General features: G+C 37.3%; 1 protein-coding gene across 2 annotated transcripts; it reads right to left on the bottom strand.

Moving 5' to 3' along the window:
- Positions 1-4,580: 4,580 nt before the first annotated feature.
- On the bottom strand, positions 4,581-12,910 carry cdca4 (cell division cycle associated 4). 2 transcript variants are annotated; one of them, XM_041812456.1, is made up of 3 exons: positions 12,758-12,910; positions 7,503-7,640; positions 4,581-7,161 (listed from the first exon to the last, which is right to left on the bottom strand). In XM_041812456.1, the coding sequence occupies exon 3, from the start codon at positions 7,150-7,152 to the stop codon at positions 6,232-6,234; it is 921 nt and encodes a 306-aa protein (XP_041668390.1). In that variant the 5' UTR covers positions 7,153-7,161; positions 7,503-7,640; positions 12,758-12,910; the 3' UTR covers positions 4,581-6,231. The 2 variants fall into 2 exon arrangements, with proteins under 2 accessions (XP_041668390.1, XP_041668389.1); XM_041812455.1 differs by lacking the exon at positions 7,503-7,640 and having other exon boundaries at positions 12,758-12,909.
- Positions 12,911-18,896: the final 5,986 nt, after the last annotated feature.

Genomic DNA, 18,896 nt, shown 5'->3' with positions numbered 1-18,896 from the left:
AGGGAAATGACCAATTAGCAGAAGGGGGCAGTGACAGAGTGATGAAAAGATGCATAAATATATTCAGAGTCAAAGTGTGATCATCCCTGTTAAGTTTGGTGATGATTGACATAAGCACAGTACAATTATATAGAATCAAAATCGCTAGCACACTTCAAAAAATATGACTAAAAGGTTTCCAACTTTTGGGCTTGTTCACAGCTCTGCCCTATGGTGAAAACTCGCAGTTTGCACAACTTTAGATCTCCATCTTGCTCAGAATAGGAACAGCAAATCTGGAGACAATCTGATGAAATCTGTAGGTGGAGATCCTTCAGATGTGACAACAGTCATGTTGCCCATAACAGCCAAAATATGACCTTTAATTGTTTGTAATGTGTTTCCTATACATGTTAAAGGATGGTCCCAAGTGACTGATACATATGTGTACTGATTTTACATGCATGTTGCTCTCCCATATGTCACACTTTGGGCCCCTATGCAATAGACTTGAGTGATTCCACCAAGGCACAAAAATATCCCCTTAAGAAAAATTTTCTGGAAGTTTTTGAGGACTTTATAGGCATATCAAGGCCCCCCAAAACAAGTTGCAAGTGTCAGAAAAATAACTTAACAAGAACACTCACAGATACAATAGGGTCCCCACTCCAAGGTCAGTGCTCGGGCCCTAAATTTGGACCTCCAACCGGGTGTGACCTAACCTAAAGTACAACCCTACAGCTGTTTTGGGAAGAAATATGGAATCATTCTCTCGCTATGTGTGTGTACTGACCATCATGTGCTGTGAAAGCCAAACAACTGGTAGTTTTCATGTTGTTGGCAGAAAGCTTGGACCAGTGTTAATTTTGGCAGCTATTTTTAATTTTAGTCTTGGTTTTAGTCTTTAGATAAAATGTCTTTTAGCTTTAGTCCTATTTTACTCATTTCTATCATTTTTAGTTTTAGTCCAGTTTTAGTTGATGAAAACTCAAAAACATTTTACTCTAGTTTTAGTCCATAAAAAGTCCTTACATTTTAGTCTTTACTTTTAGTCCAAGTATTTATTTTCTTGCCTGAATCTAGTACCAAATCATGGTAGTGTGTTATAAGCACTCTTCCAAACCTGAGGTCCCTGCTACTTACAGCTGAGAGGCAGAATAGCTATAGATGCATTGTTTTGACAGATTTACCAAAAGTGGAGAAATATCACAGATTTTGAATGTCCGACAAAAACTTAATTTTTAGTCTAGTTTTAGTCATCTTAACGAAAACTAAACTTGGTTTTTGTCAGTTTTAGCCATCACGGATTTATTTTTGTTAGTCTTAGTCTATTTTTTGTCATGGAAAAAAGGCTGTCAACAAACATTTAAAGTCATAGTTTAAGCCAACAAAATTAACACTGGTTTGGACCTCCTTGTTGTGGCTTTTAGTGTTCATTTTTTTGCTCAGTACTCGATGCTTTTTAAAATGTAATTAAGTGCAATACTTCACTCAAAATATACTTAAGTAAAAGTAAACATAGTGATTTTTAAAAACACTCTAAAAATGACAAGAACACAAAAAAGCTACTCGATTATAGTAATTTGAGTAAAAGTAATTAGTTACATTCCACCCTGTATATATGTTTATCATACCAAAAGTTATTTGTAGTAGAGTTTTGCCATGATCTTAATGAATGCATGCTGGTCTAATTTTGACAATTTTCTAATAGTCAACACAGCTGCACCTCTCAGCCATCATCCAGTAGCGTTAGAGGCTCATATCTTAACACAGCAATGCAAAACAAGCCACAGAGTCAGTGAAGTTGCAGCATCTGCTGTGCTGTTGCTCAGACCATGCTTCTTGTTAACTAAAGCTATCCAAGCGACAGGATGAGCTATCATAGATAGGATCTATGTGACAGAATGATGACCTTTGTACTATGACCTATGCACTAGAGGTAACCGTGCTCAGGCCCTTTAGGACCTGGAGTAATACAAGTATAAATCAGCAGGGGACTGGGGGGCAGTTGTGCTCTGGCTTGGTAAAGGGCAGTTGGGCCTAGTTTGAGTGCACCTTAAATCTGTTAGAAAAACCTTGAAGTCATTAGGCTCTACTTTTTCTGGTTTGATCAAAATTCTTATCTGTAAACTGTGAAGGCCATTTGATTCCTGTTAGTTCCTATAACCCTGAACTAGTCAAACTCTTCAGGTAGTTCAGATCTCAGACTGCAGAAAACTCTTGCATTACAAACTACACTGTTATACAAACCTCATGAAGAGCAGGGAAATTGTTCCAGACATGTCAGAAGTGAGAGAACATGCCCTCACAACAGTAAATGTTTTCAAACTTTGTATTTCTTGTGCTTCTGTGAAACTCTGCATGGATTTTCTGCAGCATATTTACCGTTTTCCTCTGTTGGTGCTTTTTTAAGACACAATAGTCTCTTTCTCTGACGACTCGGTTTTTCCTCAGGCTGCTTTTTTGCTGAGTCACCACCAAGAGGCCATTAATCTTTAACTATGGGCAAACCAAGACTAGGCAGCAGGCCAACATGCGGAGTAAGCTAGAATTTTACGAACAAGTACCTTTGACTTTGAGATTTTTCATTTTAGTGCTGTCTGTTTGAGGAGAAAGAGGCTGTTGTCAGTGGACTGACTGCTAGCATTCATTATTAATAGGAAATCCATAATTTCTCTGGTTGTACACAGGTCCTGGGCTGAAACAGACAATAGTTCTGTTCTGTTGGATTCATTGTGAATGTCTGCATATCGAATCCAGAATCTCACGGTCAGACTTCATCATGTGAGAGCACGTGACCACAAAGATCCTGCTGCAGACAAACTGCAGTAGAGTCAAATCTAATTTACTAAAAGCATTTGATGTTATGACAAATTTTTAAAAAACTACTTACCTAAGGTACAAACATATCTGATGGCTGCATGAGTAACATTCTGAGGACAGATTTTACATGACATTTGTTACTCTTCAACTGAGACACTGTACTTTATATTCCACAAATGCCTTTCAGTGTTAATACTTGCAGCTGTCTGTTTTACAAAGAGCATTTTAATATTCTACCCTTTAAATCATTAGCCAAAGGTCTCATTAATAGATAGATAAATACAGTGGTTTATAATCTGTTAATGTCCTTTGTCAAGACAACTGGACATAGGCACTGATGCAAGGGGACAATAAAGAGCATCTTATTGTATTGTTTAGTTTTTATTGTTTGAGTTTCCACCAAGCAGACCAGTTTGATTTAGTATAGTAAACCCTGATCTTACTGTCTGTCCATCTTGGCTTGGACTGATGGGAAGTACAGCTCTTTTTAGTGATCCCGACCATTTGGCTCAGCTTAGTACTACGAGCTAATCTTATGGTTCTTAATGACTCTTTAGTTAATGTCATTAGGTCTTTTCTTTATGTCATTTTAACAACAAAACTGAAAAACTGTTCTCAAATGAGACAGTTGTCTTCATTCATGAAAAGAGCAAGCTCTCAGAACCAGCTCGTTCACGAAGACACATCACTAAAGCTCATAACTTGAATAAATAGAGCTGTCATTTCAATCTACTAGTGCCACACAGTGTATTTTTAATAAATAGTGTAACCACTGTTTTCCTTCAAAAACATGTTTATACCAAAATGAGGGAGAAGAGCCGTTCAGCAAAGTATAAATCATGCGGCCATTACTACCACTTCCTCAGGAAATGAAGATTTTCTGACCAATCAGCAGACTGCAGCGAGTCTGGCTCATTTAAGTGTCCGATAAGTACACTTTGTAGCCCAACAGAAGGGTGGCAAGCAGTATGACAGCTTGAGCTGTATTGTGGTACCTTTCAACATTTTGACGGCGAAAACGCAACAATAGTTTACTGAACTAAGCCAGACTGCTTAGTGGAAATGCAGCTTTAGTTTAAACACTGATCCTGGTGTTGCTCTAGTAGTTCTTTGTACAGTTTTTAGCCATTAAACTGCCAATTAGAGCCATCTAGGTCCATGCTGATTCACTCTGAATGAAAAAATTCAAAAAAATTACAAAGTTATAATATGTAAACCACCAGTACCTACCAACTGAGTCTAGCAGTATTCTTCTATTCTTTTATTTTCACTGTCAGCATGTTTAGTGAAAAGACCTAACCTAATATCTGATAAAGCCCATTGTATTTAAAAGACTAAAACAGCTTCTATCCCCGTGTCAAAGAGCTGCATTATTGTCTGAAAACACAGTACAAAAACATACCAAATATACATGCCCCAGATCTGTATTTTATGTTTCATAATTCATCTAAATATGGTTACAGTCTGTTAACATTACTCTTGATAGACTCATTAAAGAATTAATTTATTAAAATATGTTTCATTAGTAATAAACTGGCTTGGGACAGGTTGTGACAAAAATGGGGCATATAAATCTAAAGGAGTTCAGAACAATTTAGAATTTTGGATTTGTTCTTTGATGAGAAATACATCAAACTGTGTATATTTAATGTTCCTCTTATTCCTCAAATACACCTCAATCCAAAACTCGATACATTTATGCAATTAAGCAGTTAAAGAAATTGAAAATTCTGTAGGAAAGAAAGCAGATTAAGCGATCCAATCACCACCACACCATCAATAGTTGCACCTTTTATTATAAAAAATATTTACAAAGATGCTACAATGTTTTTCCTTAATATAAAAAAATGCATACATTTTACAACGGTAATTAGTCTTTGAAGTTCTAGCTCCCATTCAGACCAGAGTGACATCCTTCAGGAGTGTTGTGGTAAGGTATTCAGCGTGTCGTAATACTGTATTTTTAGTCAATACATTTTGTTTGCCTGAGTTAATCTCTTCATCACCATGATAAGGAACAATTTTGAACAATGCATTTGATTTTCCACATCTTTAGGAGAAAGGCAACTGTTTGCATAAAGAATTAAAGGACATTTGAGTCTTATACAATCATTGAAACACGTATGACAGAGCTGCATAGTGATTTGAATAGTAACCCGGATATTATTACTAGTAATACAAAAAGAATGTGAAGGAATAAATAGGTACTGCATTCATAACAGAGGGAAAAATTTGGATAAATATAATTTCATTGGGCCTTGTGTTTGATTTCAAAGTCAATGTGACATGTCTGTACCTAGATATAATAAATACAATAAATAAAACAGCAATAAATTAGATTGGGTTAACACAGAAACTTCTTCATTTGTAGTGCTAACAAATGAGAGAAAGAAATATGGCTTCTTGATGCAGTTATCACCCCGTGGTTTCACCAAATGCTTTACAAAAAAGCTGTTATTGTTATTAGAACTGTATGAAAAGCAGGGCAGGAAACTTACTTTGACTTGTCAGCTGGATACTGTAAACTACAAGAAGCAAACAAATCTTAACCAGCATTTGGTTTTCTGCTGGCAGTAACTTCCCAGCCCTGCGTAAAGCTTTTGAGAAATGAAAGAACAGCGCCGAGAAAGAGAGACGATGCCAGCCTTGACACCTGTTACAGTCGACCATTTATACCAAACCATGGGAAGACACTGTCTCGAGTCTGGCTACATTAAAATCTTAAAAACCGCTAGGGAGGAAAAAAATAATATCAAATGATACTTGCAAAATCCCCCAGCTGTATAATGCAAAAAATATATTTCTATATACACATACGTACATATACATATATTCCATTCATAATTGCTCAAATCTTTAGGAAAATATGCATTGATTCATAGATTTGGATTTACAATTTGTTCTGGTGTCTGATGCGTGTAGTGTGACGAGTTGTTCCTTGGTCCATGTAATAATAAATAGAGATGGACAAAATGGCAGAGGATACGTCCAGAAGGAGCTAGTATGACAGAATGTATGACAGACGTAAACATGGAAAGTACGTAAATAAGAATGCATCATGGTATAGGTAATTATCTTTGCCCTCTCACAGACAGTCAGGTTTCTGATTTCATTGACAAAGTAGGAAATTAACGGCTATGCCCACAAGCTGCAGAGGCTTGTGAATGCCAAAATGTATTAATTTTATCCAGAAAACTGCCAATAATGTTTTTTGAGTAAAAGATAGGTCGAAATAGCAACTGAAAACTAATTTTACCTCATACAGCCAACCCCAAAATCTACTTGGCTTGCTGTTAATTTCCTACCTTGTCTGAAAAACCAACAATCTGTGTGTGTAACAATACCACAAACAGAACATGCACTTGAGAACTGTGCATAGTCTGGAAAGAGTCTGAGAGATCAGCACAGGCCAGAGGAATGTTCTGAGTTTCAGGATCCCACTATGATCTCCATGATGTGGTCCAGTTCATTCAGGTCTGACCTGCAGCTCGTGCTGGAGCTCAGAGCTGTTGGCCCATGAGAGGAAAGGCTCTCTAGGAGATCATAAGGGCCCATCTTTGGGGCCGTCTGCATGCCTGTCAGCACCGTATCGAGGTCATAGTAGGAGGGGTCCACATCTGAAAAAAGCTCCTCGAGTGCAGGGTCAGGGGGCGGCGCTGGGTGCTTGATCTCGAAAGTCCCAAAAACCTGCTCCCCTGTCCTGGAGTCTGCGCTCAGGTGGTCCCGCTCTACTTCCTCTCCTTCTGACACACACTCTTCGCTGTCCTCCTCTTCGTCCTCCTCGCAGTCACCATCTTCCTCTTCCTCCTCCCAGCAGGGTCCCATGCCGAAGGGACCTGCCAGGTAAGAGGCGGAGGACAGCTGCGGGGAAACGGACGACAAAGTGGACATAGTTACCTCTGTCTCCACGTCTCCCTCCATCACCACCTCCTCAGTGTGGTAACCTTCCTCCAGACCAACTACAGAGAAGGGCTTTGGACTTTGGCTGGCCTGAGCTGCTGGGTCCGTCTGCCGACACAGCACCTCTGTGGCTACCAGGCGGTCTGCTGGACACTGGGCGGCTGCAAGGGCCTGGGTCATTATCTGCCAGGTGCCATCCTGGGTCATCTCTTCCTGGATCTGCCGCACAGTGTTGGCAATGAGCACCGAGCGACACAGGTTCGGCTCCACCAGCATGTGGCAGAGCTGCAGCTTGATCAGTGACATGTCTAGTAGAGACTGCCGCTGCAGGCTATAGGACGAGGACAGCGTCCTGGCCGCCACAGATGACGCTGCAGGGAGCTGGTCACCACTTGAGACTGGCTCCTCTCCGGAGTCTGAGAACTTGCGCTTGGTGCCCTTCGGGAACATGTTGTCTCTCTGTGGTGATGGCGAGGAGACAGAAAGACAGTTAGACATCTGACGGCAAAACTTTAAGTGAGCATCAACTAATTTATCACATTGACAAACACACAACATGCCTACAGTTCTTAATTTCACTTATTTAAGGTAATGAAAAGAATAAGTGCCATGTACTTAATGATGTATGGTGTAATGTGGCTATGTGGTGTAGTATATGTGTATGAACATCTGTAGCTAGGGCTACAATCTGCTCAACAGCAGCTGTGACTTTATCTATTAGCTCTACAGGTTTAATGTCTTTATGAACTACAGTAAACAGTGAATTGTTTGTTGTAGGTTTTTCTTAAAGTTTGCTATACCTTTCCTGTTGAGAGGCACAGGCAATAGCAATGCAGCTTGGTCCGGGCTGCAACGCTTCAAGTACTTTTGTACGAGCGACAAGCAGCTTTTGTTCAGCACCATTTCTGCCCATTTTAGGCCAGTCTGAGGCAAGACTCCTGCTGGGCGGAACAACCACACTTTTAACAGACCACTGAGCCACCGAAAATAGCATGGTTACCAACTAAAAGCCGACGCTGCATCAAAGTAAGCACAGACTAGAGAGACCTTTGTCAGAAAACAAAAAAACAGCACTCAAGTTACATGATCAGTGCACTTAAATTCTTCCCCTCTTCCACCTGTGATCAAGAAAATATCCTAATCAATAAAGGGTGCTTTTAAGGGGTAAAAGTGAGAAGAATGTAGAAAAAACATCATTTACAATATTCACAATACAAATTTACCACCATGAACAACTAATATTTACAAGGGAGATCAGGTTTCCAGGTCTACACACGACACGCTTCAAAAACTAGTAGAACAAGATTTTCACTTTCTGTTCACTGAGGGGAGGGGGGAGAAAGGAGAGTCAACTTCCTTATTACACACCGAGTGGAACACAGATGTCTTACAGGAACAAAACAAGACTCCTGCCAACATTAAAGTCCCTCTGACTCCCCAAAATAGATGGGATGCACATAAATAGGAGGCTGAGCGCTGCACAGCAGCCTGTGGCATTTAATTTTCCATCAGACAGAAAAAATAGTATGCAGTGTCCGGCTGTGTCTCCTCTGTGTAAAACCTGTGGGCAGGGTGTTGGGGTGAATTATTCCACTTGGTTTGAGTTTCTACTTGTGAGACATTTTTAACAAATTTATCACAAAAAATAAAAACAGGAGTACAAAAAAAAGTACTGATATGTCTGAATGTAAAAGCAGGATTGGAGGTTACAGAATACAAACAGCAAAGAATCAACATTTTGCAAAAAGCCCACTTTCTTGTTGCTGTTAAAATTCATTTCTGCAGCCAAAAAGCAGAGTTTTGTTCTTTTTTAGTAATTTTGTGGTGCCAGGCAAAACTGAAGCTCTATAATCAATGCACATTACATACAGGTAACACATTGTACAACTCTTGGGTGCTGTGTTATATTGACATCCAAAAACTAGAATGACAAAAAGCAAATAAGTCAGCATTTTGCATTCAATCAACACTTAAGCAAACACTCAATAAATTGACTGATCACTAATTAGTAATTGATTGCACAATCCTTTTTACGTCACCTTTTAACAGAGGGCGTGGCACTGCTTCTTTACACACATAAAAACCTGACATCAGAGTGAATGATGGGATTATGACTGTCCGATTGATCAGATCAGCACCAAGTCTTTAGAAGTTTTTATCCATGACATCCAAATTGAGTATCTGATGTGCACAAGATTACGTAAGAGCATAAGTTATGTTAGTCCTCACTTGCTTACAGAAAAAACATTTCCGATTCCTGACAGTGGACAGAGTGAGAAAAGAAAGTCATTTAAGAAGGTGCCAGGAGATCTAAAATACAAAACAGTGAGAAAACAATCATGGACATATGTTGTCTTCTTGTGTAGTGCATTTTTGCTGGCCCCTGTTAAACAAGAGACACTAGAGAGAACTAGCTCCTTAAAGGAAAAATGACAATAAAAAGAAAGGTAGAAAAATTAAATTACAACCAGGAAGACCTACAACCTGAGAGAAAGCAGACTGCAGAGAATTAAAAACATTGTACATTGTACATGACATTGTACATTTCGTTTTGATCAACTGTTCTTGATCACCTGATTGTTCAGCATTTTTGAGTTAAATCTAGGTAAATGTAAGTGGAATGTAATACAGATGTGGATACCATGAATATAGGGCTGTTCAATAATTGAAATTTTGAGCATTCATAATAAACACATCACAAAAGTCTTGAATTTAACACAAGTGAAAAATACTTTTAATGTAGCCATGCCTTGTTTGATAAGTCTGCATCTGTACATTTCACTGTTATGCTTGAGCACAATTTTCCTGCAGTCAAAAGGAGCTGAACCTAGCTTTTAGATACTGTTAGATTCTTTAAAGCCAATTAAGTGGATTTAGTTGAGGAAAAAAAAAGATTGGTTTAAAAATGATTAAGGAGCGACATGCTGCAAACAACTATTGTTAAAACATGAAGAATAGCTGTTGGATGTAGAAACTGTGTAACAGCTAATATGCAGCTAATAGCTTTTCTTTAGCCAAATTTAGCATTTTAACAATACTGAAAAACGGTACTGCACATTTTAAATTATTATATCGTTCAGCCCTACATCAATCTGAAATAAAATTGCAAACATCTTATTTGTGTTTTTTTTTTATATTTCTGTATTATTTATTTATATATTTCTGATTTTGTAAATGTAGTGGACAGACATGCATTGAACAATCAAAGGTAGCAATTTGGGGGGGGGGGGGCTTATCCGATTTAAATTAAATTTCGTCGACTAAAACTATTCGGCGACAGCCTTTTTTCCATGACTAAAACTAGACTAAGACAAAAAAAAAAATAGATCTGTGATGACTAAAACTGACAAAAACTAAGTTTAGTTGTCTTCAAGATGACTAAAACTAGACTAAAATGTTATGTAGTTTGTATGTATGACTAAAACTATTCGGCCACAGCCTTTTTTCCATGACTAAAACTAGACTAAGACAAAAAAAATAATAGATCTGTGATGACTAAAACTGACAAAAACTAAGTTTAGTTGTCTTCAAGATGACTAAAACTAGACTAAAATGTTATGTAGTTTGTATGTATGACTAAAACTATTCGGCCACAGCCTTTTTTCCATGACTACAACTAGACTAAGACAAAAAAAATAGATCTGTGATGACTAACACTGACAAAAACTAAGTTTAGTTGTCGTCAAGATGACTAAAACTAGACTAAAATGTTATGTAGTTTTCGCCAGACATTCAGAATTTGTGATAATGCTCAACTGTTAGTAAATCTGTCAAAAACCAATGGATCTGTAGCTATTCTGCCTCTCAGCTGTAGAAAGCAGGGACCCCAGGTTTGGCAGAGGGCATAGAACACACTACCATGGCTCGGTGCCAGGCAAGAAAATAAATGCTTGGACTAAAAGTAAACACTAAAATATGAGGGCTTTTTATGGACTAAAACTAGACTAAAATGTTTTTGAGTTTTCTTCAACTAAAACTAATGTGTGACTAAAACTAAAATGCATTTCATTTAAAGACTAAAACTAAGACTAAAATTAAAAATAGCTTCCAAAATTAACACTAATTGTCATAGATTAGGGAAGAATTTCATTTAAGCTCTTAGATCAACAACTTACAGTTGGCATATATCAGGTTTCTACTGGACAAAATGTCTTCATTATAACACAAATATTTAACACTGATAATTCCGTAAACACAATCAAATAGGGACAAACAATATTATTGGCATGATGTTGGTATCATCAGCTTAAAAGGTTATTTTTGGTATCGACAGTTATGATGAACATTTCTGCCAATATTTACAATTTATTTACCGTATGTTAATAATATAAATATGTACAAGTTTGTGGAGTTTTAGGTGGGATCAACAGGCCTACATTAGCTAAAATTTGTTCATCCTTAAATTTAATAGCTTAACTTAACAGATGAGATTTACACACACACACAAATATATATTTAATCAGTATTGATATTGGTCAGAATGAATTTTAAATACTGACATGTTAAAATGCACCAATGCAACACCAAGCATCAATATAAAAAAAATAAATAAGTAAAAAAAGAGTGTAATTGTGCATAATGAAGGTGTAGTTGGTGCCCCAACTCTCAACACTGCTAAGTACATTATAGATTAATATTGATTTTGGGACATTTTGTCTGCTCAGATGCTTGATTACAGCAAGATTGATTTTCTACATTTTTAAACCTTTAAACTAACGCTTTGGATGAAAGGTTTCAATCTCTCAGGTTAAGTAATCTTTACTGAAAATAACCAAAGCTTTAGTAGTCAAGTGTGTTCAAAGGAGATGCGTCCATCAAGTATCTTAAGCAAATTCCTCTATACTATCCAAAGTGCTCACATATGTTGAAAACATTTTAAAGCATATTTTACAGCAATATGCAGGAGTTGCTTGCAATTTTGGGGAAATAAAAAAATTGAGGCCCTTAAAACTTCTATATATTTTTAGCTGTTATATGGGAATGGTATCAGTACCAATGGATTTTTATTTATACTTTCATCAAAGTTTTAATTCTGCTATCGTCAAAGTCCTGGTGGGGGTTGGTTAATTTCCAGTACAACAAAATCACATCATAGCTTTTATTTGAACCTGCACAATCCTGTTACAATCTTAATTTAAGGCCATGCGAGGAATTTAGCCACACTGTTTTGACAAGATTTAACATGAAAATGCTGACACATATGATGATCAAAAACTTGTCTGGTGGATATCAGGAAATGAGTAATCACTTGCATAAAAATTAGACATGTAGTACTAAAGCCAGACACTAATATAACAAATTATAATGTAGGTCAGACAGTGCTAGTAATTATATTGTTAGGTAAACATTACTACCAAATTGAGCTGTTGTTTTGTTTAATGCTAGGAGCTACAAGCCAAACAAAATGCAGCCTCGCTTTACGTCAATGGCTCCTAGCATGACCCATCCCCCACTGCACAGTGAGAACCAGCACTTTCACAGCACGTCTTACTAAATGAATAAATAAACCTACAACACGGCGGCAATATTTTTCCTAATCTCCCCTCTTTAATCATGATTTAGGCACTATCAGTCGTCATTTAGGCCGTTGTGGTAGCTGTACAGAGCGGCTCGAGGCTGTTGGCCGTGACTGCCGCATGCTTTGTCTTTACAGCATCAGAACTACCGAGCGACAATGAGGCCATTTTGCGCTAGTAGCTAACAGCTAGCCGGCTAGCTATGCTAAATATCAGACTTGACGGTTGTGAGCTCCCAGCTAGCTAACTGGGCTAATATGTTCGGTGAAACGGAAAAACGATGCCACCGTAACGTTAGAAAACACTTGGCTGACATCTCACAATGGCCTTTTTAGGCAATTTCCTCTTATTCACGGAATATGAACGCTAGCAAGCTAATTAGCCCAAAGCGCCCACCCACACATCCTCCGCGGTTCTTCCTCCTTTCTACCCAAAAACAAGAGTTTTCACCGCGGCTGGGCTGTTAAGTTTCTAAAAACAACAAACGGTCACCAGGGTACCGGGTTACTATCGCCAGGTGGTTGTGTAGCCGTACTCACCTCGTGTTTGTGTTATTTTATTCCCGTCTCGGTCATAGGATCGACGGCAGGGAAAGCGGAGATCAGGTTCAGATGAGATCATTCATGCCACGGCTTCAAAAACTGAACTACCTCTGTCCTGCTGCTGCTGCGGAGCGAGAGGACGGCAGGAGGGAAGGAAGGGGGGGGAGGGGAGCCGACAAAAGCCAGCCATATGCCTGGGATTCCTCTCTAATGATTTCTCCCTGCTTTCCTCTGCTCCTGATGATGTTGGCACCACCATAGAATACTAAACTTAGGATAATAGCGAAATATGTTTAGATACCAAAGAAACAAAAATAAATCCCAGCAAACCAACATTGGGTATTTTTTTGTTTTGTTTTTGATCACCAGAAATTGCAGGCAAACTCGCAATGTTTTAAACTTGTTTTACAAATTTAGACATTATAAAGGAGTTGCTTGGTAATTTTTCATGAAATAAATTTACCTGAGTAAATTTTACTCAGAACGAATAAAATTGTATTTATTTGGCCATAGTCTATAGAGAGTAAAATTTATTCTTCTCACAGTCATTTTTTCATTATTTTAACAACTCTGCCGCAATTGCACTCAATGCAGAGTAATACAGGGCATAGTTTACTTATTACAGAACATTTTTTTACTTAATACAGTGCTATATATAATCATTTCAGAGCTGTTTTCATACAGTATCCAGCTGTTTTTCATTCCATACAGAGATGTTTCCCATCGGAACAAATTTTTCTCTATATAGAAATGTTTTTTGCTTAGTGCAGAGCTTGATTTTACTCTAAACAGGTAGTTCTCTTTCTGCTACCTCTCTACATGTAAAGGGATGAACATCAAATGAGTTTTTATGGGGGGTAGTATTAGACACAGTTTTCTAGCATTAAAGAAATAATATGTCAATTAGGATCAGGAGCAGAAAAAGTTAGAGGAGTTTCACAAGAGCAATTGTGCAAAAGAAGGTGAGTATAGCTGGAGGTGTGCAGAAGCACTGACAGTGAGATGGAGGCACTGCAAAAGACGTATAAAAGTTACACAAGGCAAAAAACTGGAAAAAATAACTTACAATAGTAACAGATTTAGAGGTAGAGAGGAGCCTGGCTACCACACAAGATGATTAAAAGAAGATCTTGATTGCCAACCAGCTGCAGCCATAAATTCCCAGTGCTCCTGCCCTCACTAGCCAGTCTGTAGAAAGAGACAGAGAGGGACAACCACACCTCTCCAACACAAAAACAACAATATCAACACACAGAATCACATGAACAAAACAACACAAGAGATCAACCATGACAACAATGCTCTGAAATACATTTAACTGTCAGAATAATTACTTATATGTGAAACATTAAACACACAATACTTCTGTTAAGTTTATGCCCACTTTTTTAGAATGAATATCTCACAACATGATGTACAAACACTGAACAAATTATTAAAAACAGTTTGATTATTTTTATTTTTTACATTTTTAAGTCTTAAAATAAGTTCCTGATATTCAATACCCAGATTATCTTGCTGGTAATATAAGACTAGAAAACTTTAAACAGCTCTGCAATTTGTTTCCTGCTTTTTACACAAGGGCACATGTTCCATTAGTCAACTTTTGATCATTTCCATCACCTCAACAGATATTTTACATCCACTATGGCTTAAACATGTGCATGATATAGAAACTAAACCAACCTTTGATTCTAACTTGGATTATGAAAAGTCACTCTGGCAGCAGCTGGTAATAAAACACTCAACAGATGATATTGATATGATGATATTGATGATATTTGAAGAAAATATTTGTTACACTGGAAAAATTACTCCCTAGATTATCCAATACTCTGTTCCCAGGGGCCTGTCTCATGAAACAGATCTGGTTTTTAAAGGTTTTTCAATAAAAGCGTTCATGAAAAAGATTTTATCATTGTAAAGCGACTGATATCAAGAGTTATTGAAGCTGCCCATCAATTACTGACACTGTATTGATACCAGAGTTTCAGACTTGGATACAATAATAGCAAAGTCAAAAGACATCAGTTCCTCTTTTGATGACAAAACCACAAAAAGTCCTCGGTATCAAATATAGGGTAATTTCTTGTTTTGATTACACTTACATACCAAGCAAACTCATTCATATTGTTAATGATAATAGTACATATTTATAAGCACCTTTCACAGCTCTCAAGGTCACACAACAAGGCAAGTTAAACAACACACATAGATATATCAATAAAAATAAGCAATGAATAATAATGCTTTGTAGATTCAAAAGTGATGTATGTTGGGGACTTTTGTGTACAAAATCCTTGTCCGCTTTTTGAGATCCTCACATCATTTAATAAAAAAAAACACCTGGACAACTTTGGGGTACATTCACAGTGTCGAAATTATACAACTACCCGGGCAACTTACAGCATCTTCACAGCCACTCAGTGTGAAAACAAGTGGGCAACTTGTTGGTACCTTCATGTTGTACAGTTGAAAAAATAACTTGTCAACTATAGGGTACATTCACATTGTCTAAATTATACAAATACCATAGCATTTTCTGTATCATCACGTTTTAATTGGAAAACTTTTGGTACCTTAAGCCTGTTTAATTTGTGTACTGTCATACTGTCAAATTGTACAACCACTTAGGCAACTTAAGGTAACATCACAGTGTGTAATTGTAAAAACAGCCCTTGAAAACTTGGGGTACCATTACATTATCTAATTTTACAAATAACTTCCAGTAATTTCATATTGTTTAATACTTTCATATTGTTTAATTAGGCGATTTGGGGAACCTTCACACTGTCAAAATTGTAAAAAAGCCTTGGCAACTTTGGGAACCTGCAAAAATGTGACAATTTTTTGGTACCTTAAAATTTTCTAGTCGTAAAAACCCTTGGAAACTTTGGGTACCTTCACATCATCCAAACCATATATCTTACAAGCCTTTTGATACCTTCACATTGTTCAGTTTGGCAGCTTTTGGGTAACTTCACATTGTCTAACTGTACACATACCTTAGCAAATTTAGGGGTACTTTCACATTCTCTAAATCGGCAACTTTGGGTACCTTCAGATGATCTCATGTACAAATACCTCTGCAACTTTTAATAACTTCATATTGTCTTATTGTATGAATATTTTGTCAACTCTTTGGCACCTAAATGTTGTCTGTTTTTACAAATGCCTAAGCAACCTTTCAGAACCCCCACATTGTTTAATCTGGCATTTTTTGGGTACTTTCACACTGTCAAAACTGAAAAAAATTCCATGGCAAGTTTCTGGTGCCTGCACAAATTTGACAGCTTTTAGGCACCTTCAAATCGTTCAAAAAGTTTTACAAAAATCTTGGCAACTTTAGGGTAATGTGACACTGTGGAAATTATACAACTACCTTATAAACCTTCTGGACCCTCTAATTGAACAGATACCTGTGCAACCTTTGGTACCCTCACATTGGCTAATTGTAAAAAAAAAAAAAAACCTTGGCAACTTTGACTACCTTTCATTGTATACTTTTTTGAAAAACTTTGAAACTTTTGGGTACCTTCACATTGTCTGAGTTGTACATGTACCCTGATAGCTTTTCGGTACCTTCACATTGTTTAATTTGGCAAGTTTTGGGCACCTTTACATTATCAAACTGTTCAAACATTTTGATAGCTCCAGGGTGCCTTTACATTTTCTAATTTGACAACTTTTGGGTTCATTCTCATTCTCTAATTGTACCAAAACCATGGCAACATTTGGATTCCCCTTACATTGTCACAATTGCCAACTCCTTAGGCAACTTCTAGTATCTTCAGATGTCTAATTGTACAATTACACACTTTGTGATTCCTTTACATTGTCTAATTTTTACAAATGCCATGGTATCATTTGGGGACCTTCACACTGTCAACACTGTACTACTACCTTGGCAACTCTTGAATGCCTTCACCTTTTCTAATTGTAAAAAAAAAATGGAAACTTTGGGATACCTTCACATGCTTGCTATTTGTGATAGTTTAATTTTTTCCCGAAGTAACTATATCTTGAAAAAAGGAACATTTTTGTATATAAAACTATAAAATTTATTTGTTTGCTAACCTGTCTTGGTTTTTTAAAGGTCAACATTGCACTAGCTGTATATCTTTGCCATGAAAAGTGTAAAAAATCATGTTCTTAAACATTTTGGGTTAAGATATTAACAACTAGAAAGAATCTTGAATAGCTCTTCACATGTGGTATATGTAGGGTTATCCTTATTACATTTTATACTGCTTAATACTCCTATTCCAAACATCTTCCATCAATCTATTATACTTCTAACCACATTGTATTTAAACTTTGACTGATATAATTACATGTTCCTTTCATCAGATTAAGATTTCTCATTAAAAAGGCTCATACAATACGATACATTGTTTAAAAGGAGGCTTGTTTAGAAAAAGCAGCGACTTTTTGGAGCCCTTTGCTATGTTTCAGATGTCTTTGAGCCGTTATGCTACTAAACAGGGATTTTCCCTCTCAACTTTTCAGATGGTTCTGTTTAAGAAACTGTTAAAAGGTCCAAAGAAGAACCATTTCACAATCTCTCAAAGCTAAAACCACAATTATAGACAAAAGTTTAAAAAACACACACAAATTTGTTTAGCAGATATATCATATGACCTTCTGGGAGGGCCTCAGCGATTATGTAAGACACGACTGTTCAAAACTAAGGAGAAGATGAGCTGCTTTAAAACTTACAGACTGATCTATCAGTTAGAAATGTAATGTCACATATAAAGGCCACAGAGGCCTTTATTCTGCAGAGTCAGTACTTTTACTTTCCCTTTTATGCTTCTAGATTTGCCTGTCATGGGGTGCTTTTAAGCTTTTGTATTTGTAGTTTTATTGTAACACACAGATTGTTAATCAGATGCCAGGGAGCTTTCAACAAAACACTATCAAAATATGATGTCTAGGTCACAACAGGATCATGGGAGTGAGACTCTGCCACTCTATCCCGACAAGTAAAAAAGAGGGGAGCTTGACAGAACATGCAGCTGATGACAGAAAAACTCTTTCACCTTAGAGCTGCATCAGCTGTGACCAGGGATTCATGGTATTATGAGCATAGCAATGGCTTCAGCAGAAAGGAAACTTTTGGCAATATTTGGAAATTGTTATTTGCTTGATATTTAACAGTAGAATTTATTGATTTAAAAATATAACCTCCATAACAAAGATTCATATTTTTATTTGGTACACTGCAGAGCTCAGTGTCTGTCAGCAGGTTGTTACAGTGTTGTTTGTAGCTTTCATATTCACACTAGGACTATTCACCTCGTAGCGTGCTTAGGCACACTTGTCTCCCCCTCTCCAGTCCCTCCTGATCTGCACTGAAATTGCTCCAAGCCCAACCTGTCCTGAGCACAGATGCAATGCCATTTAGCAGATGTTTTATCCGCCATCATATGACACATACAGTTTACAAGACTTGGACTCACAAAGTCCCCTCAGTGGAGAAATAGTCTGACAACAAGACAGTAACTTTACTCACTCTGTGGCTTATTTTGAGTCGTTATGATTGGATATCACTCCACTAGTGTTAGAAATGATTATATAGATGTATGGGTTATATTTCACATGCGCATTGCATACCTATGCTCATGCATGAGTAAGTGTACTGTGCAGATGCACACCTGTTCCATCTGTGCCAGGGCCAAGGAAGTGAACCCTGTCTGAGCATGGTTCTCAGAACTGACACTTGTCAAATAAACTGGACTTCTGGGGCTTAAAGGTCACATATTATGCAAAATACATTTTTTCAGGCTTTCCGAGCAAAAATATGTGCCCCCTGTCTGTCCACATCACCCCAAGAATCAGACCTATTTTTCAAGCTTACAGAAAAGTTTGAGAATGATTTATTTTATTAACTTTACCACATCAGGGAAATGTAAGTATTTTGGGGATCCGGTAAAGATATACACACATTAAGGTTTTTTTATGCCATGTTTTTCAGACTTTAGTTTATGCACTCACTGATAGAAATCACAGGGTAATGACACAATCTTTCTACAGCCTTTGACACCAAATGTCAGAAGTATCTTATAACTGTGTGATGTTCACATTTTAATCAGAAAGCAGAACTATCTATAAAGCATTACCAGTTAAATGTCTA

The sequence above is a fragment of the Cheilinus undulatus genome, linkage group 18 (genome assembly GCF_018320785.1).
Source record: "Cheilinus undulatus linkage group 18, ASM1832078v1, whole genome shotgun sequence".
In the NCBI taxonomy this organism is placed as follows: Eukaryota; Metazoa; Chordata; class Actinopteri; order Labriformes; family Labridae; genus Cheilinus; species Cheilinus undulatus.
The sequence above is the reverse complement of the archived record's forward strand: the minus strand, read 5'-3'. Positions and strand labels throughout refer to the sequence as shown.